This window comes from Calypte anna, unplaced genomic scaffold, assembly GCF_003957555.1.
Source record: "Calypte anna isolate BGI_N300 unplaced genomic scaffold, bCalAnn1_v1.p scaffold_81_arrow_ctg1, whole genome shotgun sequence".
Taxonomy (NCBI): domain Eukaryota; kingdom Metazoa; phylum Chordata; class Aves; order Apodiformes; family Trochilidae; genus Calypte; species Calypte anna.
The window spans coordinates 28,227-55,272 of record NW_022045530.1 but is presented as its reverse complement, the minus strand read 5'-3'; the positions used below and the strand labels follow the sequence as shown (position 1 = coordinate 55,272).

The following is a 27,046-nucleotide window of genomic DNA, read 5'->3' as shown; positions in this document are numbered from 1 at the left end:
GGCGCTCGGCTCTTTCCGCCCCCGTCCTTCGGCTATTTCCGGCAGACAGTTCGGCTATTTCCGCCGCCAGCTTCGGGTAGACTCGGCGTTCGGCCGGCCTCGTTCCTTCCCTCCCCGCCGCCTGCCCCGGTAACGGTCGCTGGGAGTTTAAATGAGCAGGGGCCGGGCCGGGCTGCGCCGCCGCCGGGACACGCACTGAGGCGGGGCCGGGGCCGCCCCTCTCCGGGCTTGGCGAGGAGGAGGAGGAGGCCGGGGAGAGCAGGATGACGGTGCTGCAGGAACCCGTCCAGGTACCGACCCCTGGGCGGCTCGGGCTCGCCGCCGCGCTCAGGCCCCAAGGCCCGGCCTGGCCTGGCGGGGGAGCCGGACCCGCGGTGCCGCCCGTTCCCCGGGGGAGGCCCCACCTCCGCAAGGCCCCTCTCTTGGGGTGCCCTCACCTCCGCCAGGCCCTGTCCTGGGGTGCCCTCCTCCCCCCTTTCCCGTTCGGGCCTCTCCCGGGGGTGCTGCGGGCCCCGGGTGCCCCCTCCCCGGTGGAGCGGGCCCTGCCCGTAGGGTGCTCCGGGGGGGAGTTGTGGGGCTGCTGGGCTTCCTCACTCCTTCTTCTGTCCCCTCCCTATTCCCTGTGCCTCTGAGAAGAGCTGTCCTCACCCTTTCTGCCCCGGTCGGGGGTAACCGGTCCCGTTCCCCCCCCCCTTCCCGAGGGTGTCGGTCTCCGGCGGTACCGTGGCGGGGTCGGCTTCCAGAAAAGGCCCTTTCGGCTCCCCCCATCCCTCCCGTAGGTCCCCTGGGAGACCTGTTGATGCCTCTGTCTCTTTCCACCTCGTTTACCTTCTGCGCTTGTTGCTGTTTCATTTTTAAATGCTGACGGGGTGGGTGCTCGGCTGGGCACCTCTGGCAGGAATGAAGGACACGACTCCTCCTTCCCCAGGAGTTTAAAATCTTCAGGTTGATGGGAGAGCCAGGACAGAGAAGAAGGCGAATTTCGGGTTTCTGCCATGTTTTAATCTCCCTGCAGTTCCCCTGGTGGGCTTCTTCCTGCTCTTGTTTTTCCCATCTGAAAGGCATGAATCACAGACCTGCAAGTTGCTGTTGCTTTCCCCCTTTCTGTATGCCCAATTTGCTACCTGTATTATAAGTATTAATTTCTCTTCTTATTAATGTTCCCATCTTATTTTATATTCAGGTTTTGAACAGGATGTTTGAGGGGGGGGTTTCTAGTTATGCCAGGAACCTTTCACTGTGTCTTGTGTTCTGTAATGAAAGCAGGGAAAATTCTTGCATTTGGTTCTCCTCTCTCCTTTTAATGAAAAGATAAGAGGGGAAGAAAGACTCCTCTTGTGCCAGCCCACCTTGTGGACTGTTGGTGTAAGATGGTGACAGTGATGGCCTCCTGGGGTTTGTGTCCTTGATGCTTCTGTTCTGAGAGCAAGGGTCAGGGTGGTGCTGGAAATGCTTTTGGCCACCCACTCTCTCTTCTGCAGGGGTCATCCTGACACCATTGCTGTTCCCTTTGGAGCTGAACTGGTGTTTTGCACAGGAAAACTGTGGGATTCTGATAGAAAAAGAAGCAAGAATGCAGTGCAGGGTGAAGGACAATATTTAATGTTTCCAGTGCTGTGTTCATCAGACTTTCCAAGTGGGAAATATTTGCTGGTCTGGTAGAAACATGCAGCCTTGGTTTTATTTTTCAGCAAGTGAAGGACATCTCCTAGGTCCTTCTCCATTCCCAAGCCCTTATCAGGTTGGATGTTTTGATGAGGCTTTTTTACATCCAATAGATCTGTTTATATTCTGCCTGCTTCCAAATGCCAACTAATTCCTTGCTGGTGGTTCTCTCACCCTTAGCTTTGCTGTTATTCCTTGTTTCCAGCAGCACTGCTAAGTTTAGGTTTTCTTTCTCCTGGCCTGGGTCACTTTTAATGGGGAAGAAGTGATCAGTGCCCCATCCAAACCAAATTCCAGGTTCCAATTCTGCCTGGAGGTTCTGTTGGAGCTGGGTGCAGAGGTTGGACTGTTATCTCCAGCAGCTTTCTACACCAGCTCACACTTGTTTTTTATTTTCCTCACCAGTGTAATGTGTCCAGTGAGTGCTCTCCATTTTGCTGTGCACATCTGGATGAAGTTGATTGCATTGCTGAGTTCCCATTTTAGCTCCAGTCTGTGTTCTTAGCTTCATTTTTTTTTTTTTTTTGTAACAATATGATTGGAAAAGTTGACATTGCTTCTCTTTTTTGTCACTGCAGAGATTTTTTTTTTTCTTCTGTCTATTTGTCTCTTCTCTTCCAGCCTCTCAGATGTCTACAGGGCTCAGTGTTCCAGGAAAAAACTGTCATCTTTACAGCTGTGACATGCAAAGCATGACAGATAAATAAAGGAATCTGCCTCTATGTTGCCTTATAAATGCTGAGGTTTAATTAGATGAAATGAATGTCCCAAAAGGCATCCTATTCACTGCTTAGATTTTTACAACCTATTTTTAATCCTTTAAAATGAACAAAAGTGCCAGAATTTCTGTAGACCTCTGAGGTACTTATTTTAAAGACTCTTCAGCTCAAACAGAAAACCTTGCATCCCATGTGCTGAAAAACTGCCTGGAGGCCTTCCAGATATTGCTGAAAACCATCTTGGAAACAAATGGAAGACTTTCCTTGGAAGTTTGCTGTTGATCTGCTGTGACCTGCTGGAATGGTGCTTTGAACTCCAAGGTTACTGTTAGGGCTGAAAATGGGAAATATTGATGTATTTAACAGGCAGATTATAATATAACCAGTTAAATAACTAAATATATAACCAGTATAGTATATTTTATAACCAGTATAGTATATTTTATAACCAGTATAGTATATTTTATAACCAGTATAATATATTTTATAACCAGTATAATATATTATAAAATAACCAGCTAAATAACTGGTTATTTAACAGGCAGAGTTTGCATAATTAGTAGATGCATCACAACTTGTCACAGAAAACTTTCCTTTGCCCACCCTGAAGATGTTTTAAATCATGAGAGAAACTGCTTAGCATATCAGCAGCCTCTAAAGCTTGGAAAATAAATTCCAAGCCTCTTTAGCTGTTGGAAGAGAGAACTTATCCTTGAAGACCTCTTTGGTGTAGTTGTCAAGTGCAGCTTGGGCAGTGCACAGGATTTTCTGGATAAAAGATGGACCTGACTCTGCTTTCACTGGGTCTCTGCTCAGCACTGGTTGTTATTTGACCCAGTCTGTGGTGTAACTTTTTTAACCTGGCTGTGGTGCATCCAAAAATTACTTGTGGCCCCTCTCAGCCTTTGGCAAAATTGCTTCTGGCAACTTGCTCCTGTTGGAGAAGTCAAATGACATGGATTTCCCTGTAAAAATTGTATTTTTAACCTGAGGATGGCAGAGCTTGAAGAGATTAATCTGAATGTCATCTGTGACTTGGTAAGGGAAGAGCTGCTTCTGAGAGCAAGAGAAAAAGGAGACCATACTCAAACTTGGGAATAGTCTGAAAGATTTTCATGTTCTCCTTCTATCTCTTACTTTTTGTGCCATGCTGTCTGTGGGACACAGCCTTGGAGCTTCTCAAGGTGAAAGGGAGGAACCACAGCAGGCAAACTCTGTGCTGAAGTTATCTCAAGTGTGGAATACAACCAGAAAGAGACAATAATGTCTCTGAATTATAAGAACCAAACTAAGAGAATTTGTTTCCATGTGCTTTCACACACAGGCTTAAAATTACCTCTTGATTTTGTTGGGACCTAGAAGAGAAAATAGTTCTCTCTACAGAGATTTAGTGGGGAATATTCTATATAGTAACTGGAAGGTCTGGTGTGTGCTGCTCATGATTATGTAGGCTTCCCATGAAAAGAATATTTTTCACACCCTGAGTTTGTCAAGTTTGTGTTGGAAGAAGTAGCATATGGTATATGTAATTCTGCTGTTGGAATTGATTTATTTTATTTTTTTGTAGATTAAATTGGCACTTGCCTTTCCTGCTGGGAATAGCATTACAGGGTGCTGGTTCTTTAGCTCTGGGAAGTTTCTGCTAATTTTGGAGTCTCTGATATGGTATCAGAAGCTAATTCAGTTTATGTCTTCTTGCTGATGAATATTGAAGAAATATGAGCTCACAGAGCCTTGAGCTCTGAAGTCCAGAGCTTGTTTGGATCAGGAAGAACAAAATGACTGCAAAATGGCTGTGTAGGGCTTTGGAGTTTGGGCAAGATGGGAAGGAAGAGTTGTCAAGAACCTTCTAACTTCAACACACAACCCCTGCTAAGTGTGCACCCACCCCATTTAACAGGTGGGGAGGAAAGGTTAAATCTTAAAAAGAATTATTTTTCCCTCTGATAGAGCTAAAGGAAAGCTGTTAGTCTGATGTGAACAAAAATGGCTGAGTATTTTGCTGGGAAATCTCTCTTTTTATGGATGGTTCTTGCTGGTGACAGCACCTTCAGTGGTGCACATGGTTTCTACACCTGTCTGGGTGTTTGCTGGGTGTTTTACTGGAGCTGTGCCACCTCTGAAGTCTCCACAGATACCAACAGTCCCAACCTCTGGAGCTTGGAAAAGGAAGACAATACCCTTAAGCATTTAATTGTATTGACTAAGTGTGAGCAAAACAGAGAAGTGGGTTCCTTCCAGTGTGTATGCATCAATTTATCCATCTCATTTGCATTCTTTCTTAATTAGTAGCAGAAAAAAGTGGCTGATGGGCAAAGACCCCAAAAAAAGCAGTGGATCACCTTCATCTTGATTCTTAGAGGAACACAGACATCCCCTTGAGGAAGGTGCTGTGGACCCAATATCATCAACAGAGCCTCAGCCACTGCTGTGATTTCTGGTTTGTCCCAGCTGAGGATGAAATGGTTTAAATGAGCTGATAAATGCTGGTAAAGTGGGTTGGGCACCTCAGCTGCTTCCCACCTCCCCTCCTGGGGCACAGCTGAGAAAAAGGGAAATATTCTGGTGTTGGGGAGTTGGTTGTTCTTCCTTCATGTGGTTTTGTTTGGTGGTTGTGTGCAATAATCCAGTCTCAGTTCTGCACCAGGCTAAAACTCAATATTATATATATATATTTAGTGATCTCAAGGCATGTTGGATGAGGTTTAGAGATGCTGGGCACAGGAACAGCTGAGTAACATCCTTGGACTGCTTCATTACTAAGATTATTTTAAAGCCTTTTTACTAATAGCTGAAACAACTAAAACTTGTCTTGCACATTAAGCTTTCTCCATTCTTTTTCAGACACCAGGAAACCAGACCTGAACTTTGCCTTTTGGCAATAAGAGCTCATCAGGTTTGTGTTTTTTAAGCTTCTTTTAAAATTTCTTTTCTTGTCTTGCAGGCTGCTATATGGCAAGCACTTAACCACTATGCTTATCGTGATGCAGTGTTCCTTGCTGAAAGGTTGTATGCAGAAGGTATGTGCTTTGTAAATACAATATTAATGTGTTGGTTTTTTTCTTTCTACTTTGATTTAGGATTTTTTTCCTCCTGCTTTGTTTTACTCCTCCTCTTGTGATACTGGAGTTTTAACTTTCTGGTTAAAAAAAGCAGAAGAATGCCTCAAAATGAGGTTGGAAAATCATGTAACAGCAGCAATGTTTATAGTAAAACCTCCTTAAAAAAAGGAAACTCATTTGTTTAAAGATAATGTTTACAGTGACCTGTTGAATTGTATCAAAGAGGGGAGTTTTATTAAGCAGTCCATGGATATTTGGGTATTTTGGATATTTTAAGCAGTCTGAGGATATTTTGAGTAGAGAAGCAGTATACAGAGTATAGAAATTGTCTTGTTATTGAGAGGTGTGTTTGGTAATAATCCTGTTTGGCTATGATAGCTGAAAGAAATAATCTTGTGGTGATGAGGGAAAAGCAAAGTGAAATGGAGACAAGGAGAATCAGAACATATGGAATAGATATTTCCTGTTGGATTCTTAACTCTTCCTTCATTGTAATCCTGGGATATGGGATGTCTTGGATACTGAGCAGGCAGCAGCAACACAAATCTCTATTTTTTCTGGGTCCCTCATAGACCTTTTTCTTGTGTTCTGGTCCCTCTTCTTCATTAACCTTTTCTCCATTACTTCTGATAAGCTTTTTATTCTTTTCTACTTCTTTGTCCTCAATACTTCAGTTTTTTTTCTCTGTTTTGAAAGGTATTATCTCATAGTCACTCACATGAAAAAAAAGCCCCAACTCTTAAGCTAAACTATCATGTAATTTCTCATGCTAAAGAGCCTGTAATGTGAATTTAACTCTATAACCTGTTTCATGCTCTGTTCTGCAAGGAAATGTTTGGCTTTCAGTGTTTTGTCTGACATGCTCAGAGTGCACTCAACAGTGGGAGCACAAAACTCCTTTTTGTGAGAAATCAGGTCTTTTTTTTCCCCTCATGTCAAGGTTACCCAGGAAATCTGGGATCTTCCTTTTGGTGTTGAAAGAAAAGTTGTGTAGATAAGAGAGAAACAGAGGTTTGGGCATGCCAGGTTTCCCCTGAACACAGCACACTGCAGGGAAATGCTGCATAGAAGGTAATTGCCAAGGCTGTAGAAATGAAGAAAATCCACTTTTTGCAGCAGTCAAGAGAAAACTACAGGGCTTGATGTTACCTTTGTAGAATCAGACTCTGCTAGAGTACTTCAAACAGCTTTTTTTTTCAGTGACCAACAGTGCTGAGAGAACAGCATGCATGCTGCCACTTGGTTCAAGCAATTAACTGCTAACAAAACAGTTGGCTTTTGGTTAAAATAAGTAATTTCTGCAGAGCAGAAGCTGCTGAACACTCTCTCTGTGTTGGCAGTGGGGATTTTACCCTGAGAAGAACTTCCTTTTAAGTCCATCTGCAATTACTGTCCTTGTGGGGACATCTGTGGCTTGGTAGTTTCCCAGAACTCTGGCAATGGGTTAAATTAGTGGATAAAAGAATTGATTTAACTTGAGTTTTCAAAAAGATTTTCTGGTGTTTCTAGCAGAAGGCTAATAAAATGTTCTTCTCTCTGGGTCTTGAGTTTCCACTCTCACTGAGTGATGGCAAAAACTGCAAATACTTTTCAGTGTAGCAAAGGATTTGAGCAGGTTGCCCAAAGAGGATTTTGTGCATTGCTGGTATTGATTTCTCTGAAAAGTTTGTAGATAAATGGAAAAACACCAATTTTTTTTTTCTTTTAATGCTTCACTCCAGCCTGGTGCTGTGTTTTGAAAAGCAGAATGTGGGTTTCTTAATGGTCTGGAGATTTAAATTCCTTGCCTTGAGAGAAAGCCTTGGGTTTAAAAATGTCTCGTTGGATAAAGGTGACTGGAGTGTAAAGACTTAATTTTGGTGTGGAGGTGACTGGTAAAATAGCCACTAAACTGGGAAAGCTGCTCCACTAAGTCATGTGAGGCTACAACATGAGCCAAATAACAGAAGTCAAGTTGCAAGCAGGAAAACAATTAAGAATTGGTCTGAAATTCCAAGAAAATGGAAGTTTATGTGGTGGTGAGGACAGAAATGCACTTCTTTGGGGAATGAATCTCTTAATTTAATGACTGCTGTGCTTGACTTGTGATTTTTAACATAATCACACATGGAGGTTGGGTAGCCAGAAGGATCAAGGTTCTTTTGTAAAAGTAGATATTAAGAATTGGTCTGAAATTCCAAGAAAGTGGAAGTTTTATGTGGTGATGAGGATAGAACTGTTCTTCTTTGGGGAATGAATCTCTTAATTTAATGACTGCTGTGCTTGACTTGTGATTTTTAACATAATCACACATGGAGGTTGGGTAGCCAGAAGGATCAAGGTCCTTTTACAAAAGTAGATATTAAGAATTGGTCTGAAATTCCAAGTTTATGTGGTGATGAGGACAGAAATGCACTTCTTTGGGGAATTAATCTCTTAATTTAATGATTGCTGTGCTTGACTTGTGATTTTAACAACAAGCTCCCTAATCACACATGAAGACTTGATAGCCAGAAGGATCAAGGCTTTTTTACAAAAGTAGATATTAAGAATTGGACTGAAATTCCAAGAAAATGGAAGTTTATGTGGTGATGAGGACAGAAATACACTTTGGGGAATGAATCTCTTAATTTAATGACTGCTATGCTTGACTTGTGATTTTAACATAATCACACATGGAGGTTGGGTAGCCAGAAGGATCAAGGTTCTTTTGTAAAAGTAGATATTAAGAATTGGTCTGAAATTCCAAGAAAATGGAAGTTTATGGGGTGGTGAGGACAGAAATGCACTTCTTTGGGGAATGAATCTTAATTTAATGATTGCTGTGCTTGACTTGTGATTTTTAACAACAAACTCCCTAATCACACATGGAGACTTGATAGCCAGAAGGATCAAGGTTTTTTTACAAAAGTAGATATTAAGAATTGGTCTGAAATTCCAAGTTTATGTGGTGATGAGGACAGAAATGCACTTCTTTGAGGAATGAATCTCTTTTAATGGCCGTGCTTGTTTTCTTCCATCTTGTTCTTAGCTGACTTCTTCTCCCTGCCTTCATAGCAACGTGGTAAACTGATGATTTTTTAATTATTATTATTATTTGATTTTCATTTTTTTAGTGCATTCAGAAGAGGCTCTGTTTTTACTGGCTACCTGTTACTACCGCTCAGGAAAGGCCTATAAAGCATACAGGCTCCTCAAAGGACACAGCTGTACTACCCCCCAGTGTAAATACCTGCTTGCAAAATGTTGTGTTGACCTCAGCAAGTAAGTAAATCCTTGATATTTTAGTTACAGGTGTTTATTTTCTTTAGATTTCTTTTAGGAAGCTGTCAGATCACCTGAACGAGTTCATTCCTTGGTCCTTCAGCTCTAAAGAGAATTTTAAGTTCAGTTTACTTTCAGATCTGGATCTAATGGAGCATTAACCCTTACTGCAGAACCCTCTAAAAGGTGTTGAGTAATTTGTGAAGGAGTTTATTAAGCTGTGTAAGGGGAGAGAATGTTGATTGCTGAGATAACTCAAGGAGAACACTCTGGGAAGTGTGGCCATGGAACCAAAATGCAAAACTTTTCCAGAGGTAGCAGGGGATGCTCCTTAGTCTTCTAGACCCTCTTTAACAGGGAGTCTTTTGACATCTTTAGTAGCAAGGTTGTGTCTGCTTTGTTTTGACACTCTCAAGACTTTTGGAGCTATTAGGCTCCAGGTTTCTTTGCATCTTTTGTTGAAAGGGAAATCCTGTTAATGCTCTGCTTGGAAAGGTCCCACTGGAATAAATTTGATCATTCCCTCTCTGGCTTTTGTAAAGTCTGCTGTGTGCAGAGAGAGTACAGCAGCTTCTGAACTGATTTCAGATAGGTGGGATCTCTTCAAAGTACTCTTTAAAATGTCTTAAATGTATCTTGTCATTGCTGCTGTACTTATATGAGCCCATTTATAGAGATTTTCTTGTGGGAATGGGCTATCCTGGTAGAAGCATCCACCTACAGCTCTCATTTCAAGTGGAGGCAAGAAGAGATGATTTGTTTGTGCAGATGTTGGTCTCAAATGCCAGAAAAATACCTCCCATTCCATTTTCAAGCCTCAGTGAGTGGCCTATCCTATGTGATTCTCCTTTTGAGCCTCTCTTGCAAGGAAACAAGATGTTAAAATCCAAAGTCTGTGCCAGGTCCCAATGTTGGATCTTAACTGAGTGCTTGGAGCCTTACAGAATGTTTTGTTTTTTAATTGGGCAACAAAGCCAAACCAAGAGCTGTCTTAACTTTGTTACCTAAGAATAGGCACTTCTAGAGAAGTCATGTTATATTAAGTGTCTCTTTTGGAACACTTAGCTTATGTTTTGGTTTTCTTCCCCCTCCCCAGTAGAGATGTTGAGCTTCAGAGTGCTGCTTAGAGGAATCCATCAAGTCTTAAAAATGAATTTACAGGAAATAGATTGTTTGTGATTTGCAACTTGGGAACACTGACAGTGGATTTCTGTTTTTTGTTTGCAGCAGGGTGAACACTCTGGACTACCAATACTGTGAGCCTTGTAACCCCTTTAAACCTCTTCTTTTTTAAAAAGGCTTGCAGAAGGAGAGCAGATCTTATCTGGTGGAGTGCTGAATAAACAGAAAAGCCATGATGACATTGTTATGGAGTTTGGTGACTCTGCATGCTTTACACTCTCCTTACTGGGACATGTTTACTGGTAATACTGCTTTTTTATTGTGTCTAATCAAGCTTGGGGGTTGGTTTTATGTTTTTTTATTTGTCTGAACTCAATTTTAGTACACCTGAGCTCAATTTTAGTCTCTGGGTTATGAAATCCTGCAGGATATCAGAGGATGGTAGATGCAGGTAGGTAGTTGTTGAAGCCATCTAAGTTGGGAATGCAGGAATGGTTCATCTTTCACCCAGAACTTCTGACTGACAGCACAAATTCCTCTTTTCCAGGTTATTAAGCATTCAGTCCAAGGGTCTTAATAACTTTGAGCTTGTTCTGTAGCCTTCCCTAAAACTCTGAAGCCTGTTTCCCACTGTTGCCACTTTGATTTTTCTTTATCTATTCTGCAGATTTATAGTTGAATGAAATGAAGGTTTTGAGGCCTGCCAGTTAGAATAAATCTATGAATTTAAGCATTTTGCATTTGCAAGAAAGGTTTTGGTAAATGTGAAGAGATTGAATGGAACTTGTGGGGTTCTTGGATTCTTCCCTAGGGTACCAGTTCTCAAAACCATTTATTTCAGAAGCTTTGTTAGACTTAAGTGTATAGTTTAGCCCCTAATTTATATTTCTTTTTCCTTGATATTTTCAATGGCTGGAAGGCTAGCAACCAGGTTGCTTTTTGAGGAAAAAAAAGAAGAAAGCTGTTGCAGAGAACAGCATCTGTGTAGAACAAAAATTCTCAAGCTATGGCAGTACTTCTGGAACACTTTTGAGGACTGGGTCTGAGTAACTTTCATTTATATCAAAATATGTCAAATAGCTTGAAAATAACTCAGGTTTAATCTTGTGCCTTGACTAATGAGGAATATTGCTGTGCCTCTCATGGTTTTGTTTTTCAACTCTTCTTCTGGAAAGCTATTTTGAACAAAAGTCCTGGTTTTAAGTTTCCTTAGAAACAATTTTTTTTTTTTTTTTGCAGCAAGACAGACCGGCTTGCCAAAGGATCAGAATGTTACCAAAAGAGCCTTAGTTTAAATCCTTTCCTCTGGTCCCCTTTTGAATCACTCTGTGAAATAGGTAAGTCTGCAGAGGTTTCACCAGGGAAGATGTTTTCTGCTTTTCTGATTTGCCATCACCACTTGGCAAGGTTTGTTTTACTCCTTGTCCAGAATTAGGAAGGAAAATGCCAGCAGAATTCTTTGGGAGGGGTTTTGTGAGCAAAAATGCATTTAAAATCCTTGGCCAGTGGTTGGAGCTTTTTGTCTTTTCTTTTATCTTCACAACTTACATTTTTGGATTTAATTCTGTATGGTTTTCAACTGACAGTGGATCCTGAGAAACTCTGCTTCTGAGAATCACTTTTCAAGTGTTTTGATTGGGTTTTTAATTTTTTTTAAGTAAAACCAATTGCCTAGAGTTTTGTATTCTAAAACCTCTTTCCACTCAATCAGCAGTGTTCTAAAACTGCTGATAAATAAGAAAAAAATAAGAAAGTTACTTCTAAATTACTTTTCTCCTCTCTCCTCCTTGTTTCAGGCTGAATATTCAGCATGTAGCCTGAGAAATAACTTCTTTAAATGTTCTTCCAATCTTACAGGTGAAAAACCAGACCCTGACCAAACATTTAAATTAACATCTTTACAGAACTTCAGCAGCTGTCTGCCTAACACTTGCACAACCTTGGTATCTAATCACAACATATCCCATAGACAGCCTGAGACTGTCTTGATGGAAACACCTCAAGACACAATTGTGAGTTTTGCTAAAATCCTTGTATTTAAAGCAATCTTTCCAGCTTAACTGAAGAATGCTAATTAGAAACAAGTGTCTGAGTGCCTGACACCTGCCTTCCATTTTTCAGGAGTTGAACAGAATCAACCTAGAATCCTCTAATTCAAAATATTCCTCCTTGAACACGGATTCTTCTATGTCTTACATTGACTCAGCTGTGATTTCACCAGATGCTGTCCCTCTGGGGTCAGGAACTGCCATTTTGTCTAAACAGGCTCAAAATAAACCAAAAACTGGGAGAAGTTTACTGGGGGGACCAGCAGCTTTGAGCCCACTAACCCCAAGGTAAGTCCTTGAGATAGAGAATTCCTCTCTACAGCTGCTAATAATGTTTGTTAGAGGAAGGTGCCTGGTGCTGCACAACATCCCCAAACGTGTGTTGATAGCATGTTGTACATCATGCTACAGAAACTAAACAGCTTTTGGTCCCATCTGTGAGTTTTTTTTTTCCAACTGTTGTGATTTTTCTTGAGAAGAGAGGAACTGTTGGTTTAGTAGCTTGCTTATTGTGGTGTTGGAAGAATTGTTGGTTCAGAGCAGAAAGACTCCTTTAAACTTTTAAGAACATGACTTAAAGAACAGCTCTCTTATAGAGCATAGATTCACACAGAATTGTCATGGTTGGAAAAGAGCTCTAAGATCAGAGTCCAATCCTAAATTTCAGTATTTCCATCTGGTTTAAACAGGATGATATTAAAAGCTGTTAATACTTGCATTGTCTGTTTCTCTTACTTATTATGCAAGCAGACAAAGAAAGTTCTGTGTTTTTCAGGAATAAATATGCTTTCTATTAAAATGTCTTATAGATGAGGATGTTAAGATATTGAAGGTTAACTTGATTTCAGAACTCCTTCATTGATTTGAATTAATCATCTGAGTCTCTGTTTTATCCACAGAATCAGGCACTGAATCTAACACTCAGAAATTGACCTTTCCTCCTCTTTTTTTGTTCTCAGCTTTGGAATTTTGCCACTAGAAACCCCAAGCCCTGGAGATGGATCATATTTACAAAACTACACAAACACTTCCTCTGTAATTGATGTGCCATCCACAGGAACACCTTCAAAAAAGGTATTTTGTGTTCCAGACTCTAATCCCTGTTCTATAAATTTGACATTGCAGTGTCCATGAGAGAAGAATCCAGAGTCCCAAGTGGTGCTGACAGTGAGGAGAACCCCCCCTTATCCCCTGCCTTCAGAATTTGTTTGGGAAAACAATTAATCTGAGTGTGGAATTGATTGCAGCCCTCCTTTAGCTGTGGAAAAGGTTTGGGCTAATTAGATGAAAAATAAGTTTATGGTTAATTTTAATGTGATTAAAAAAGAATCTGCTCTCACCACCAATTCTTTAAGGCAGTGAAAGAATATTTGTCACCAGCTCATGTATTTATAGGCTAGTGAGGATGGGGGTGAGGGGAGCATTTTAATTTGATGACAAGTGGTCTAATATTATCCTAACAAAACTTTTTTAGACTTTTCTGAAGTGCTAGTTAAAATAAATCTTAGTTTAGAATAGTATCTTATGTTGAAACAACTGTTTCTAAAGCCTCAAAAGGTTTTATTTTTAAACTTGCCTTTTCAAAGGAGGCAGCAAGAAAAAAAATGCACCATATCTTAAATCCAGACATCTGCTTTGTAAATATTTTCAGCTTGTCTTGTCACTTCCTTTGGCTAGCAAAATTTTTTTCTCAACTTTTGGAGGCATATGCAATAATAGGTTTTTTTTTCCTTTTTTTTTTTTCCCCCCCCACCCAAGATGCAGAATGTTGAGTTTCTGTTGCTGGAGGCAACCTGAGGAAGGTGCTATACCAGCCCAAATGTGGAGTTATCACTTTAATTTAATTTAATTTAATTTTAATTAAATTTAATTAATTTAATTTAGTTTAAATTAATGCATTTTCAAATAATCCTGGAAGCCTCAAGTGAGCAGAAGCTCCTGATTTCTGGCAAGCAGTTCTTGAATTCTGGTTTACAGACCAGATTAATCAAAATACTTCAGGGCTGGCTGAGAGAATGGTGCTGTTTCACTCAGCTGTGTCTTGTGTAGAAGAAACTAAAATGATTTTTTTTTTTAATTCTTTAAGAATCTGCCATAGTTACCATAGTGATAAATGAGGGGTGGAATGTTGATGGCAGTTTAAGAACCATTTGAACATTTCTAAAAGCAAAACCCTGAGGATTTTTCCCTTTACTTTTAGTAAATCTAGAAGTGGCAGGAGGAGTGCTGGTGTTTTACAGGTGGCCAACTCTCATAAAAACTCAGTTCAAGTAAGAGTTGAATTCCTCTAAAAGCAGAACTTGAATTTCTGTGCTTGCTCTGGATAAATCACCTGGTGCTCAGCTGCTTTTGCCCCTTCTATAAGTGAAATCTGGGAGCTGCTAAAAACAATTTGCCAACTTTCATTGGCCCAATATGTAGAAGAATAAAAACCAATGAGCAAATAACTGTTTTTCTTTGGATGGCCTTCTGAAACTGACTGAGAATTCTAAGATCTCCCTTCACAGACCACTATGGTGTCTCTAGGGATTACTGCAACACTTTCTTTTAATTCTGCTTGCTGCTGCTGCTTTTTTTTTTTCTTTTTCCTTCTTGTTTTTGCTCTTTTGGGGCTGGACTGCACTAAACCAGTCAGCTAGAACCATGCTTCATATGGCTGAGCCAGTTCCCATCCTGTAGTTGCTCAGGACCAACCAATGTTCTGTGGTATAGTTGAAAACACTGGTGGCCTCTGCATGTGTAAGAAGGTAAATTATCCAGACTCTGAAAATGGAAATAGTTTGCCAAGTGCAGCTTTTCAGCCTCACACTCACCTGGATTTCAGCTCAGGTGTGTACTACAGAACAGGTGAAAAGCTTTGGGGAATAAAATCATATTTTCTGCTGCTTTCTTGCTTTGGTTTTGGTACAGGCCAACAGCACCAAGGTAGAAATTTTGCTCATCTGTGCATCTGCATCTCTCCTCTTACCTAAACACAAATCAGTTTCAATAAACACAGTTTTAATTAACAGCTTAGAATTCTGATGTGTGCTTTGTCCAAGGCAAATAATTACTTGGCCAATTCCACTTCTCCTCTTTAAATTCCTCAGTTAGAAAAGGTTGAGTGTAGCTGGGGCTCAAATGTGCAGGACTTGAGGGAGGCAGTTTCCTAGGAAACCCTTGTGGAAATGAATGAAACATTAGGATGGAACCAAAGGTTTCCTTTCTGAGTGGGCAAGGGTGCTTTCTGGCTGCTTAAACTGTCCTCTTGATAAAAGAAACTGAGAAGGGAGGGACAACTGTGGAACTCAGTGCCTGAACTGGGGGGTTTGTGCTGTCATCAATCCTGCTTGCTGATTTTGGTGTCTTAAAGGACATTTCTTCCAAGCAGCCATCAGAGAGTTGTGTGTTAGTGTCCCAGGAGAGGGCAGAAGGAGGGGGTTTAAGCTTTCTTTAAATGGCAGGGAGGGAAGGGCTTGTTCTGAGTCCTTTGTAGGAAGTCTGAATTTTTCTCTACACTTCTTCCTTAGGTTTCAGCTCCACAGGTTATCCCAGCTCTAGGTTTGCATGCCCCAGCTGTGCCAGGATAGGCATCAAAGTACACATTTTTTTCTCTCTGATAGTGTATGAAGCTACAAGACAGTGTTTTGGTGCTAAGCCATGACATGATTATAAACTCTGGCAAATAAAAGATCCAAAACCTGTGTGTGCTCAGCTGAGAAGCAGTAACTTGGCTAATCCATCTTAACCTGAGTGGAGCTCTTTTCACTTTTTATGCTGCAGAATGCAGGTCCCTTTCTGATGAAGCAGCATATTTCTGTGCCTCCTCCAAAGGCTCAGGCAGTAATTATTTATGAAATCCTGATTTATGTTATGAACCAGAGAGAGGAGCAGCAAGCTCAGGTGTTGTACCCCATGCACCTCCCTGAGGTGGTGTTAATGGTTGTGGATGTGGTTGCAGGTGGATAATTCAAGAACTTCTTACAGTTTCTTGCCACTAGGTGGAAATTTTATCAAATTATGTGCATCAGGTTGGTAAACTCAGTGTTATTGGCATTTCAAGAGGTAAAATAAGAGGGTTTTTTTGAGATGTGCTCTGTGGAGTGTGTGGGGGGGAGCCTTCACCCTGAAGTGTATTCTATTTCCCCTCCTTTGTGTAGATTTGATAGGCAGGATGGATTTGGTTTGGTGTGGCAGAAATTGGGACCACTTAGTGACATAATAACAAACCTGTAGAAACTTTGTCTTATGCAGAGTGTCAGCAGGATCAGCCAAGCTGGAACAAAATCTGTCTTCTCCCAGAGTGGAAATAGCCGAGAAGTCACTCCCATTCTTGTTGCACAAACACAGAGCTCTGGCCCACAAACGAGGTAAGGGGGAGGGAGAAAACATCATTTTGGAGCATTACATACTTTTGCCTCTCCATTTTTGAAGGAATTTGGCACTTTAAATTGCCCAACCTGTGTGGGTGTTCCTGCAGAATTTCTTTTGCGTAGAGGAAGAAGTTGTATTTTCTGTAAAATACCTTCATTGGGGAAGTAGGAAGCTCGTGCATTGTGCTTGGGCTGTTATTGGTGTTTGTTTGGTTTTTTTTAATCTCCTTTGCAGTTAAATCATTTCATAAATAAATTAAAAAGTAGCTGGAAGGAAATTTTCCTCATGTTCTTAACATGCAGCAGGTAGAGTTCTTGTTACCGTTTGGATTGTACTCGAGCACTTTGAACAAAGATAAAAGCTATTTTTATTAAGATGTTCCTTATAAAAAGGATTTATTTAACTATTAAAAATGAAGAACATTCAGTTTTGAGTGTGCCATTTGTTTTCAGTACTACACCTCAGGTATTGAGCCCAACAATTGCTGCTCCCCCAAACTCACTGCCTCGAAGAAGCTCTCGCCTCTTTACTAGTGATAGCTCTACAACAAAGGTAACAAACTTTGTCTACTTTGCAAACCTGTGAATTCCTCACCCATGCTACTGCACTGGTAAATCATTTCTCTGTTTGCATAGCAATTCTGGCAGCTTAAGAACAGGTTCTCTATGAGCAGAACTTTATGTGCAAAAAACCATCACCATATAATGTTATTTTTAAGCTCAAATAGTAGGAAGTGCTCAGCTCAAATAGGAAGAAAAGTGTTATGAACAAAAAGAAAGATGTGAACCTTTGTTTGAAAATAAACTACTAAACATATTTGATGAAGTTACTGTAGACTTTAGTTTCAAAGTCAAACAGCTGGGCATGGTTATTAAGGCTGCAAAGAGGCATAAATTACATTTTACATAATTCACTTTCAAGTTACCTGAATTTAAAAGACTTATTTATATGGAACTCTTCCTCTTCTTACTTGCAGGAAAATAGCAAAAAATTAAAAATGAAGTTTCCACCGAAGATCCCAAACAGAAAAACAAAAAGTAAAACAAATAAGGGAGGAATAACTCAACCAAACTTAAATGACAGTTTGGAAATTAACAAACTGGACTCTTCCATCATTTCAGAAGGGAAAATTTCCACTGTCACACCACAGATCCAGGCTTTTACACTACAGAAGGCAGCAGCAGGTCTGTTTGAATGCTATTGGACTGTAGTAAATAAAACTTCATGTATCTGTGTTTTAAGGTTGGATGAAAAGGTTTTGCTGCAGTGTTTTTTAGCCTGGGCTGTCCCCTTTGTATAATTACAAAGACAATTAATTCATTATCTTCTGGCTCATTTACAAGCAACATGTGAAGAAATAGTAAAAAGTGGGTAGTTGTAAGAAGGTGCAGCTTGCAATCTTGCAGTCTCTGGTCCTTATTAATGATTAAAATCTTTTCAGGCAAGATCCTTGGAAACTTGATTCAGAAGAGCTCTTAGTAACCCATCATCTTCCCTCAAAATTGGGCTGAAGTAGCCTGTTCTCCCTCCATCCTTTAAATGACATCCTTTAAATGACAAATCTTTATTCCAATTGTTAGAAAATCCCAGGCAAACTGCTGAATTCCTCTCTTTTGACTTGATAATATTTCCAGGCAGCAAGATGATGTATCCATGGATACCAGGCATGTAGAAACTATCTTCAGACCTAACAAAATGTTTGAGTAGCTGCTGAAAATGCAGAAGTGCAGCTGCCCTCAATTTCAGAGTTTCTCTCTTGTTGTCTGAAGAAGTTGTCACTGTCTGACTTCTAAACCTTGAACCTTTGTCAGGAAAACTCCTTCAGGAGCTCCCAAACTTTACCAAAGCTTTTCCAAAGCTCCTGAATTTGGGAGCAGTGCCTGCCAAAGTGCAGAACTCCTGAGATTAGCAGTTTCAAGTAAATAGGTCTCAACTCTCTCTCTTTATTTGTTTTTTTTCTGCTTTTATTTATTGTGTTTTTTCTCCTAGAAGGTTTGATGAGCCTGCTCCGGGACATGGGCAAAGGTTATTTAGCTTTGTGTTCATACAACTGCAAAGAAGCTATAAATATTTTAAGCCATTTACCATCCCACCACTACAACACTGGCTGGGTGCTGTGCCAAATTGGGAGAGCTTACTTTGAACTTGCAGAATATATGCAGGTAGGAACTGCTTGGGGTTGGTTCTTTTTTCATTTATTTCTCTTTGGAATCTTTTCCTCAAAACCTGCAAGCTTCCTGCCAAAACTCTGGGAAGTTTCTGGGTATTTGTATAACCATTAATGCTACACCTGGAGTGGATTTAAATCTTGAATCTTCACTGAGTTTTCCTGAAGAAGCTGAGCTGCATTTTAGATTTCATCTGTTTTTCTTTGGCATCCAACTCTTGGGGTCTCCTCCTTGCCTGTCTCCATCTTCACCCACAGCTGATAGGATTGTTTGTAGTGCAGTGAAACAGTTTGGGTTTTGTGTGCTCTGCTTTGGGTGGAATTAAGTTGAATTTCTGTCCTTAGGCTGAGAGAATATTTTCAGAAGTAAGGAGGATTGAAAACTACAGAGTGGAAGGCATGGAAATCTATTCAACCACACTGTGGCATCTGCAGAAAGATGTTGCCCTCTCAGTTCTTTCAAAAGATTTGACAGATATGGATAAAAACTCACCAGAGGTAAGAAATGTTGAGTGACAAATGGGGAGCTGGATGTAGCAAAATGATTGGGAACAAAGCTCTGAGCTCAGTTCAGGTTTATTCTGTGACAACTTCCTGGCAAAACTGGAGAGAGGGAGGGTGGCAGGATTGTCTGAACTGATGGTGCTTGAATTGGCTGCTTAGAATTAAAATATCAGCTTACCTGGAACAGCTTGAAACCCCTTATCTGTTAATGCTTCTTTACATTTGCAGTGGCACCATTCATCCAGGAAGATCAGGAGGCTTTCACTCCTACAGCTGCCAGTGTGTGAAGATAAAAACTGTATTTTTTTCCTGTGCCACTTTTTAATTGCTGCAGTTAATTCAGTGGCACTTAAAACATCTTTGCTCTAGTTGGTATTTTCAAATTTTCAATTATAATTTTTACATTTCTACACCAAAGTCCATTAAATTGGAGGACAGATAGTAATGACAAGTCAAGATATTCAAAAAGACATTTTTAGTGCCACATTTAAGGAAAATGTAGATAATACAGTTATAATAATACTGGATTTTTTTTACTGGAGGAGAGAATCCTGTTTGTTTTCTTATTAGCTTGTGTAATAGAGGGAAAACAAAACCACGAGTTATCTAATTTTTAGATAAATCAGCATGGAAAAATCTGTTCAGTAGTCACTCTGAGTACTAAAAAATGTGCTAATTTTGCAATGTTGGTTTTTTCCTAGGCATGGTGTGCTGCAGGGAACTGTTTCAGCTTGCAGAGGGAGCATGACATTGCAATCAAGTTCTTCCAGAGAGCCATTCAAGTTGATCCAAACTATGCTTATGCCTACACCCTGCTGGGACATGAGTTTGTGTTAACAGAAGAGCTGGACAAAGCACTGGCTTGTTTTAGAAATGCAATCAGAGTCAACCCCAGACACTATAATGCCTGGTAAGTTTGGCTTCAGTCTGTTCCATTCTGTTCTGGGTTAAGAACTGGCTTTAGAGCAGGGCCCAGAGAGTGGTCCTGAACGGGGCTGCATCCGGTTGGCAGCTGGTCACCAGTGGTGTCCCCTAGGGATCAGTGTTGGGCCCAGTGCTGTTCAATATCTTTATTGATGATTGAGATGAGGGGATTGAGTCCCTCATCAGCAAATTCACAGATGACACCAAGCTGGGGGGAGTGTGGATCAGCTGGAAGGCAGGAGGGCTCTGCAGAGGGACCTGGAGAGACTGGAGAGTTGGGCTGATCCCAAGGGGATGAGGTTCAACACAAGAACCCCATGGGGAGCTCCAGGCTGGGCACAGAGTGGCAGAAAGGGAGCTGGGAGTCTGGCTTGCCAGGAAGCTGAAGAGGAGGCAGCAGTGTGCCCAGGTGGCCAAGAAGGCCAATGGCATCCTGGGCTGGCTCAGGAAGAGCGTGGCCAGCAGGTCCAGGGAAGGGATTCTGCCCCTGTGCTCATCCCTGGGGAGGCCACAGCCTGAGTCCTGTGTCCAGTTCTGGGCCCCTCAGCCCCTCAGGAAGGAGCTTGAGGTGCTGGAGCAGGTCCAAAGGAGGCAACTGGGCTGGGGAAGGGACTGGAGCACAGATCCTGTGAGGAGAGGCTGAGGGAGCTGGGGGTGTTGAGGCTGGAGAAGAGGAGGCTCAGGGGAGACCTCATCACTCTCTGCAACTCCCTGAAAGGAGGTTGGAGCCAGGGGGGGGTTGGGCTCTTTTCCCAGGCAACTCTCAGCAAGACAAGAGGGCAGGGTCTCAAGTTGTGCCAGGGGAGGTTTAGGTTGGAGATGAGAATTTCTTTCTGGAGATGGTGATCAGGCATTGGAATGGGCTGCCCAGGGAAGTAGTGGATTCTCCGTGTCTGGAGATCTTTCCAAAGAGCCTGGATGTGGCACTGAGTGCCATGGGCTGGGAACTGCAGTGGGAGTGGATCAAGGGTTGGACTTGATGATCTCTGAGGTCCCTTCCAACCCAGCCCATTCTAGGATTCTATGTGATCCAGAATCCCTTTGGGAGAAATACCTTCCAAATGCTGCCACTCCTGTGGCTTCCCTTCCTCTCTTCTAAGAACAGAGCAAAACTTTCTGCACAAGATGTGGCCTCATCTGCTTCTTGTGAAAGTAAATGTTTAATAAGGGCAAAAAATTAGAGCTTTTTTGGTTTTCACAGATTATTTTAGCTGGATTACCCCAGCTAGTTTGTTCTTCTCTGCAGTATTCCTCATGCATCTCATCTCCAGTTGCAGCTGGGGAGAGGGGAGATCTGTCCCTTTGTAGCTTAGGATAAATTCAGTTTCTTTCAGCTTTTTCTGTGGGGAAAAAAGTAGATCAAGCAGGAAAACTGAGATCTGCTGCCTGAATCTTGAGAATGCCTTTTAACTTGTAGTTGTTCAGCCAGTTTTCCTGAATCTCAGGTATTAACTCTTCCAACTACCCAATTGAGCAAAAAAACCAAGATGGTTTTAGAGCTTTTTTCCCCCCAAGAAACTTCCTGCCCTGGAATTACAAGTGTCTAGACCATTTCTACCAGGTTATCTTCACTTCCAAAGCTACTTTGCTTAGAATGCAGTCTTCCTGAAACAGAATTGGTTTTCTTTTTGCAGGTATGGGTTGGGAATGATTTATTACAAGCAGGAAAAATTCAGCCTAGCAGAAATGCATTTCCAGAAAGCACTTGATATCAATCCTCAGAGCTCAGTCTTACTGTGTCACATTGGAGTAGTAAGTAGATTGGATTTAACTCTGTCCTTGCTGTGTTTTAATCTTGATTTGCATGAGAAAAAATCTGAATGTTTTTAGCAAAAAAGCTCACCAATTGCAGAGCTTCTGCTGGAGGAGCTTAAGAGCAAGATGAATGAATAACCACAGAATTAATGTCAGAAAATGCACTCTCCTCTCTCTCCAAAGTACTTCTGGAATAAAATTAAATTATCTGCTCTTGTTGGTGAGTCAGGCAGTGATAGGAAAATCAAGACTGTGTGTGGATAGTAATATGAACAGGGTATTTATAGGGTTTTTCTATAATGAATACAGAAGAAATAAATTTTTAGCTGTTCTTGCATACATTTGGACTAACACTTCATGTCTGCATAAAAAACCAGTCTGAGCCTCCTTGCAGTCAGTTGTAGATGTGACAACTGCCTCTGTACCACTTGATGTCACCTGAAGTTTCTGTAGCAGGCAGCTCCTTCAGCCAGCATCTGTTTAATGACATTTGCAAGGGGCTATTTTAAAATCTCATTTATCCATCCTGAAGTCCTGAGGAAACAGCAGCCTGACTCAAGCAAATGCTGACTTAGTTTTGAGGCTCTTCTTGGGTGTTTGTGCTGGTGACTCAGGCTAGGGGAGGGTGAGGGATGATTTACCTGCTGGCATTCTTTTGGCTTCTGTGTGGCCCCAAAACTGTGTCAGATTCCACAAGGACAGAGGCTGCTTCTCACTTAAGTGCTGAGAAAGGTGTTGAGTTCACTCCTGGCCAAAGGTTAAATGATTTCTGCAGGCTCTTGTGGGGGGGGAGAACCTTTTGAGTTGGAGATGAGGTGAAGTTTTCTTTCTCTTTCATCATTTGATCCAGAATTGCACAATTCTTTTTAAAGAAATAGACTGTAAGTGAATATAGTCAGCTGGATTTGTACTTGTCTAGCAGATGAGCTGTTCTTTTCCCTTTTAAAACTGCTCTCCCTTTCTGTAATAGGTCCAGCATGCACTGAAAAAATCTGAAAAGGCTTTGGATACTTTAAACAAAGCTATTAACATTGACCCCAAGAACCCACTATGCAAATTCCATAGAGCTTCTGTATTATTTGCAAATGAAAAATACAAGGTAAGATATGGCAGATCCAGACAAGAATATAAATGCAACAATTGTTTGGGCTGTTTGTTTCACATAAGTGCTAAATCACAGTCTGGTGATACCCTAACAGAGTTGCAGACTGCTAGTTTGTACTTAAATATTTTTATTTTTATTTTTCTTCTTCAGTCTGCTTTACAAGAACTTGAAGAACTGAAACAGATTGTTCCCAAAGAGTCTCTTGTTTACTTTTTAATAGGAAAGGTAAGTAAAACCTGTGATCATGAGTCCTTTGGGTTGGTTTGGTGCAGAAGTAGGAGAATTTCATGCCAGGCTGCTTCCATTTGGAGCAATATTCTAAAAATTGCCAAAGCTTTAAAGCTTACTGCTCAATACCTTTATTATGTGTCAGTATTAAATACAAAAGAGTTATTATTGGAGCAACTCTCTTTAACAGAAATCAAGAAAAAACAACCCCAAACCAGTGTTATTCTTTACCTTGTTTGATTCCACTCCTGTCAGCTGGAAAGGTAATTTTAGAAAGCAAGAAATTGATCCTGATGAAGATACTTCACTGAGAAGAGATAGTGAGCAGTGTTTATGCACACTCACACAGCTTTCTGTGAAAATGGAGTTGAATTTAAATTGGTTTTAGTCTTAAATAAACACTTCCTTATCCTTACTACACACATTTGCTGTTTCCCTTGGGACTGATTGTAATAAATCTGCTTTTCAGAAAGTATCTCTTTGTCCAAACCTTCAGGTAGCAACTTCATGTAAATGTAGCCTTTTTCTGCTTGGCTTTTAGGTTTATAAAAAACTGGGTCAAACACATTTGGCCCTCATGAATTTCTCCTGGGCAATGGACTTAGATCCCAAAGGAGCCAATAACCAGATCAAAGAGGCCATTGATAAACGTTACCTTCCAGATGATGAGGAACCAATAACTCAAGAAGAACAAATCAGTGAATGTTACCCCTATGAATCAGGTTTGTACTCCCAACCCTTCTTAATCCAAGGAAAAATTTCCACTGAGGTGATAGAAAGAATCCCAGGTTTAATGAGTGCAACACTGCTTGACCTCACTGCTTGAACTCCAGAATTCCAGAGGCTCTTCACTGAGAAAAAATGCACTCATTCTTCCTACAGAGAGCTTAAAATAAAAGGATTGTGACATTTCTTTAGAATCTGTAGGCTAGAGATAATGATTACTGTAAATTCATACAAACCATGCTTGGCTAATAGCATCCTAGGAGAGCAGAATCTTCCCAGAGCTGCACATCTTCCCTTGGAGAAGCATCAAATCATTTCAAGGTAACCAAATGGCAACTTGAAAGTGCCTGTAGAGGCTTTGTCAAAAGTTAAACAGCCTGGATATTGGGTAAAAAGAAAATGTTTGGTCTGCTAGACCTAAAGGTAGCTTTGGATGAATGTCGGGGAGGCAGTTTCATTGGAATCAAGAAAAAATAAAAAAGAAAATAAAAGACTCCTGTTAGGCTGCTTGGGAATAATCCACAAAAAGGAATGGCCTGGGTTTCCCTTCTCTGTTGAGTTCAAATTCCATGAAGTAGCTTGGAGAAGCATGGATAAATATTGACCTCTTTCATACAGGCTGAAAGAGTGATAGAAAAGAAAATGCTAATAAGAAATTGAATTCTTTTCCTCCAGAGAAGGAAAATACAACAGGGTTTGGATTCTTAGAAGTAGATCTGTGGTGTTTTATGCAGTTCTAGATCTTCAACTGAAAAAGTTCTGTTTTCCTCCTGCATATCATGTTGATCATTATTGATCCTCTGCACAGTCTGTGCTTTTCAATACTGGAAACTTCTCCTGCACTCCCATTCCTGAATTATCAGGCATTTTTTTTTTTTGTTCCTTGCTGTTTGGGATTGGGCTCACTCAGACCTCTCACTGGGAGCTGAGAATATTTCTGACCAGAAGATGGAGACAGAGTCCTTGAACTGCTGAGCAACCTCTAAGCCCTTAAAAATAAGAGTACCCAAACAACTGAATGTGGCCAAGAAGCATAAACAAAATAAATGTGTAAGCAAGTTTGGTTTCATGGACTGTGCAGATAAAATGTAGAAGGGTTTCACAGTCTCAGCTGATTAATTTTTAGGATTATTGAGACAAACTCAAGTAAATGAAGGTATTCTGAGGGCAAAAGGAATTAATATACTGGCCACTTTGAGCCATTTTGTGCATTAACCACCAGTGTGGGGCTGACTGTGTCTACAGAAATCTGCAAAGTGTTTGTATTAAAGCAATAAAAGTTTCCCTACAAAGCATTTGGGAATTTCCAGGATGCCAGACTGCACCAGAGAGAGCTGCCTCAAGTCCACTCCTGTGTGTGAGGAGCAACCACCATTAGATATTTCCCTTTTTTTTTCTAATTTTAACAAGTGCAGCAGTTAAATATCTCAGGGTAGCCTTTGGTGTGTGCACATTTCTGGGCACTCCTTGGTTTCTTTATCCAAACAGCAGAAGGAACCTGGTTTTTTTGGAAGGTGAGCTGAATGCTCAGAGTTTTTCTTCAGCACCAGAAATGCCTCTGGGCATTTTATTTCAAGCAGTTCTCTTGCCTCATATCTCACAAAGTTCTTTGTCAGGGAGCAAGCAGAGGCTCCCTGACTCATAATTTAATATCATGTGAGTGTCAATTGGTCACAATGCACTGAAGCAGTGGGTAAGTAAGGTGAGTATTTCCTGCAGCTTGGATGTTTTGAAGGAGTGGGAAGGTTAAATTGGGAATTTGGGAACCCTCCATGCCAATCCCTAAGGAGGTGACCCACAATTTCAGGTTTTTAGCAGAAGATGGCTAAGGTGGGATGTTTTATTAGTACCTGCTTCATGTTAATTCCTTGCTAAATACCTCTCTGGGCTTCATAAAGTTGGCAGAAATTGGTATATTCAAAGGGAAAAGCCATATGACTTCAAAGCCTTTTGAGGGGAAGCCCAAACTCATCAGTCCTGTGGTTTTTGAGTTAACTGTGGGGGAATCTTTGTAATGAGGAAGCTTTGGGAGTTGTTTGACTACTTTTTGTGTTTCTTTTTCTTTCAAGTTGGCACAGACGAATCCCAAGAGAGCAGCATGACTGATGCAGATGACACACAGCTCCATGCAGCTGAAACTGATGAATTTTAACCTCTAAAAGCCAGTATCTGAGCCTGAGTGTGTGACTGGTACTGTTGTGTTCTCCCCTCCCTTTGCATCCTGGGTCTTCACATCACTGAGCCAGCATTGTCATTATTCTCCACTGACACCATGAGTACACCACTCAGATTAAACTGTACCCAGAGTAAATGGCAGTGCAATATTCAGCTGCTACTGAGTCTGACTGGTTGGCTCTTCCACCTTTCTGAAAGTGACTGAGGAGGAAATGCTATTTTTGGACTCCCCTTTGCTGGAAAAATATCATGGAAGAAAGACTTGGGGTTTGCTGTAACGATGCCAGTAGATGTGGGGATAGTACTAATGAAGCAGTGTCTTGGTTTTTTTGTTTTTTTGGTTTTTTTTCCTCCAGAAATGTGTCTTAGTTTGGTTCTTTCTTGGTAAGCAGAGTGCTGAACCTCATTTCCAAGCTCTTCAATGACAGTGGTGACAAACACGTGGCTCTTAAAAGACTTTTGCTCATTGTGGTGTAACTTAAATGCCAGGGAATGTAAATGACCTTAAAGCTGCAGTGAACAAACACAATCCCCATGTTGGGGGGCTGGGGGTGTCCCCAAACACCCCAATGTCCCTTCTTAGAGGGCTGAAATGCAGAGGTGGAAAACGTAGCAGGAGAATCACATTGCAGAATCAAAGCTTTCAGTGAATGCTTTCATGTTCTAACCAAGCAAATTAATTTATTCACCTCCTCCCTCAAAGGTCAGTGTTTACTTTGGACTTGGAAGACCCAAATCAGCACCACCTTGCTTCATTTCTCACAGCCCCTTTGACTTCTTCTTTCCCCTTCTAAGAATAAAAATTAAGAAAGGGCAAATCAAGAGAGAAATGTAGATACAACTGGCCTGTGAAAACATCAAACCCTGACTCCAGAGGGACTGCAGGTTTCTAAGCAGGTGAACAGGGAAGACTGTGGAAGCCTTAATACAATCAGAACCTTACAGTCAAGTGCATCAATTGTCTGAGATCAGTATCATTTCACAAACTCTTTTGTAAAGTGTGGTCCAAGCAGGATGCAGAAATGTGCAATTATCTGTCTTTTTTTTTGGTTTTTTTGTCTTTTTTTTGTTTGTTTGTTTAAAGCTGTTCTCTAGGATTCTCACCCTAGGAAGACTTTCCTCTTCTCCAGAGGCTGCTTCTGGGAGAAGACAGCTCTGTCACCTTAGTGAGTCCCAAATGATCTTTCTCTGTAGCATTCTGCAGCAGCAATTGGTGCCCTTTTGTGATAATAAAGTGTATGGTATAAGCA

The 27,046-nt window shown here is 41.1% G+C and overlaps 1 protein-coding gene across 4 annotated transcripts; it reads left to right on the top strand.

Moving 5' to 3' along the window:
* Positions 1-87: 87 nt before the first annotated feature.
* Positions 88-27,046, top strand: LOC103539238 (cell division cycle protein 27 homolog). Of its 4 annotated transcripts, none has more exons than XM_030468800.1 (19): positions 88-290; positions 5,329-5,404; positions 8,542-8,689; positions 9,988-10,113; positions 11,051-11,148; positions 11,669-11,823; positions 11,933-12,147; positions 12,819-12,933; positions 16,093-16,208; positions 16,665-16,764; positions 17,189-17,396; positions 18,205-18,374; positions 18,725-18,877; positions 19,585-19,793; positions 21,442-21,559; positions 22,533-22,661; positions 22,818-22,892; positions 23,437-23,617; positions 25,691-27,046. In XM_030468800.1, exons 1-19 carry the CDS (start codon positions 264-266, stop codon positions 25,771-25,773), a joined length of 2,502 nt encoding a protein of 833 aa, XP_030324660.1. In that variant the 5' UTR covers positions 88-263; the 3' UTR covers positions 25,774-27,046. The 4 variants fall into 4 exon arrangements, with proteins under 4 accessions (XP_030324660.1, XP_030324659.1, XP_030324658.1 ...); XM_030468799.1 differs by having other exon boundaries at positions 18,202-18,374; XM_030468798.1 differs by having other exon boundaries at positions 16,075-16,208.

What these genes read in the sequence shown, in the direction of transcription:
- LOC103539238 (XM_030468797.1), top strand. Translation starts at nt 264, where the DNA reads ATGACGGTGCTGCAGGAACCCGTCCAG. An exon ending in TTGAGCCCACTAACCCCAAG is followed by an intron (nt 12,148 to 12,818) that starts GTAAGTCCTTGA and finishes TTTTGTTCTCAG; the next exon opens with CTTTGGAATTTTGCCACTAG. An exon ending in CCCAGACACTATAATGCCTG is followed by an intron (nt 19,794 to 21,441) that starts GTAAGTTTGGCT and finishes TTCTTTTTGCAG; the next exon opens with GTATGGGTTGGGAATGATTT.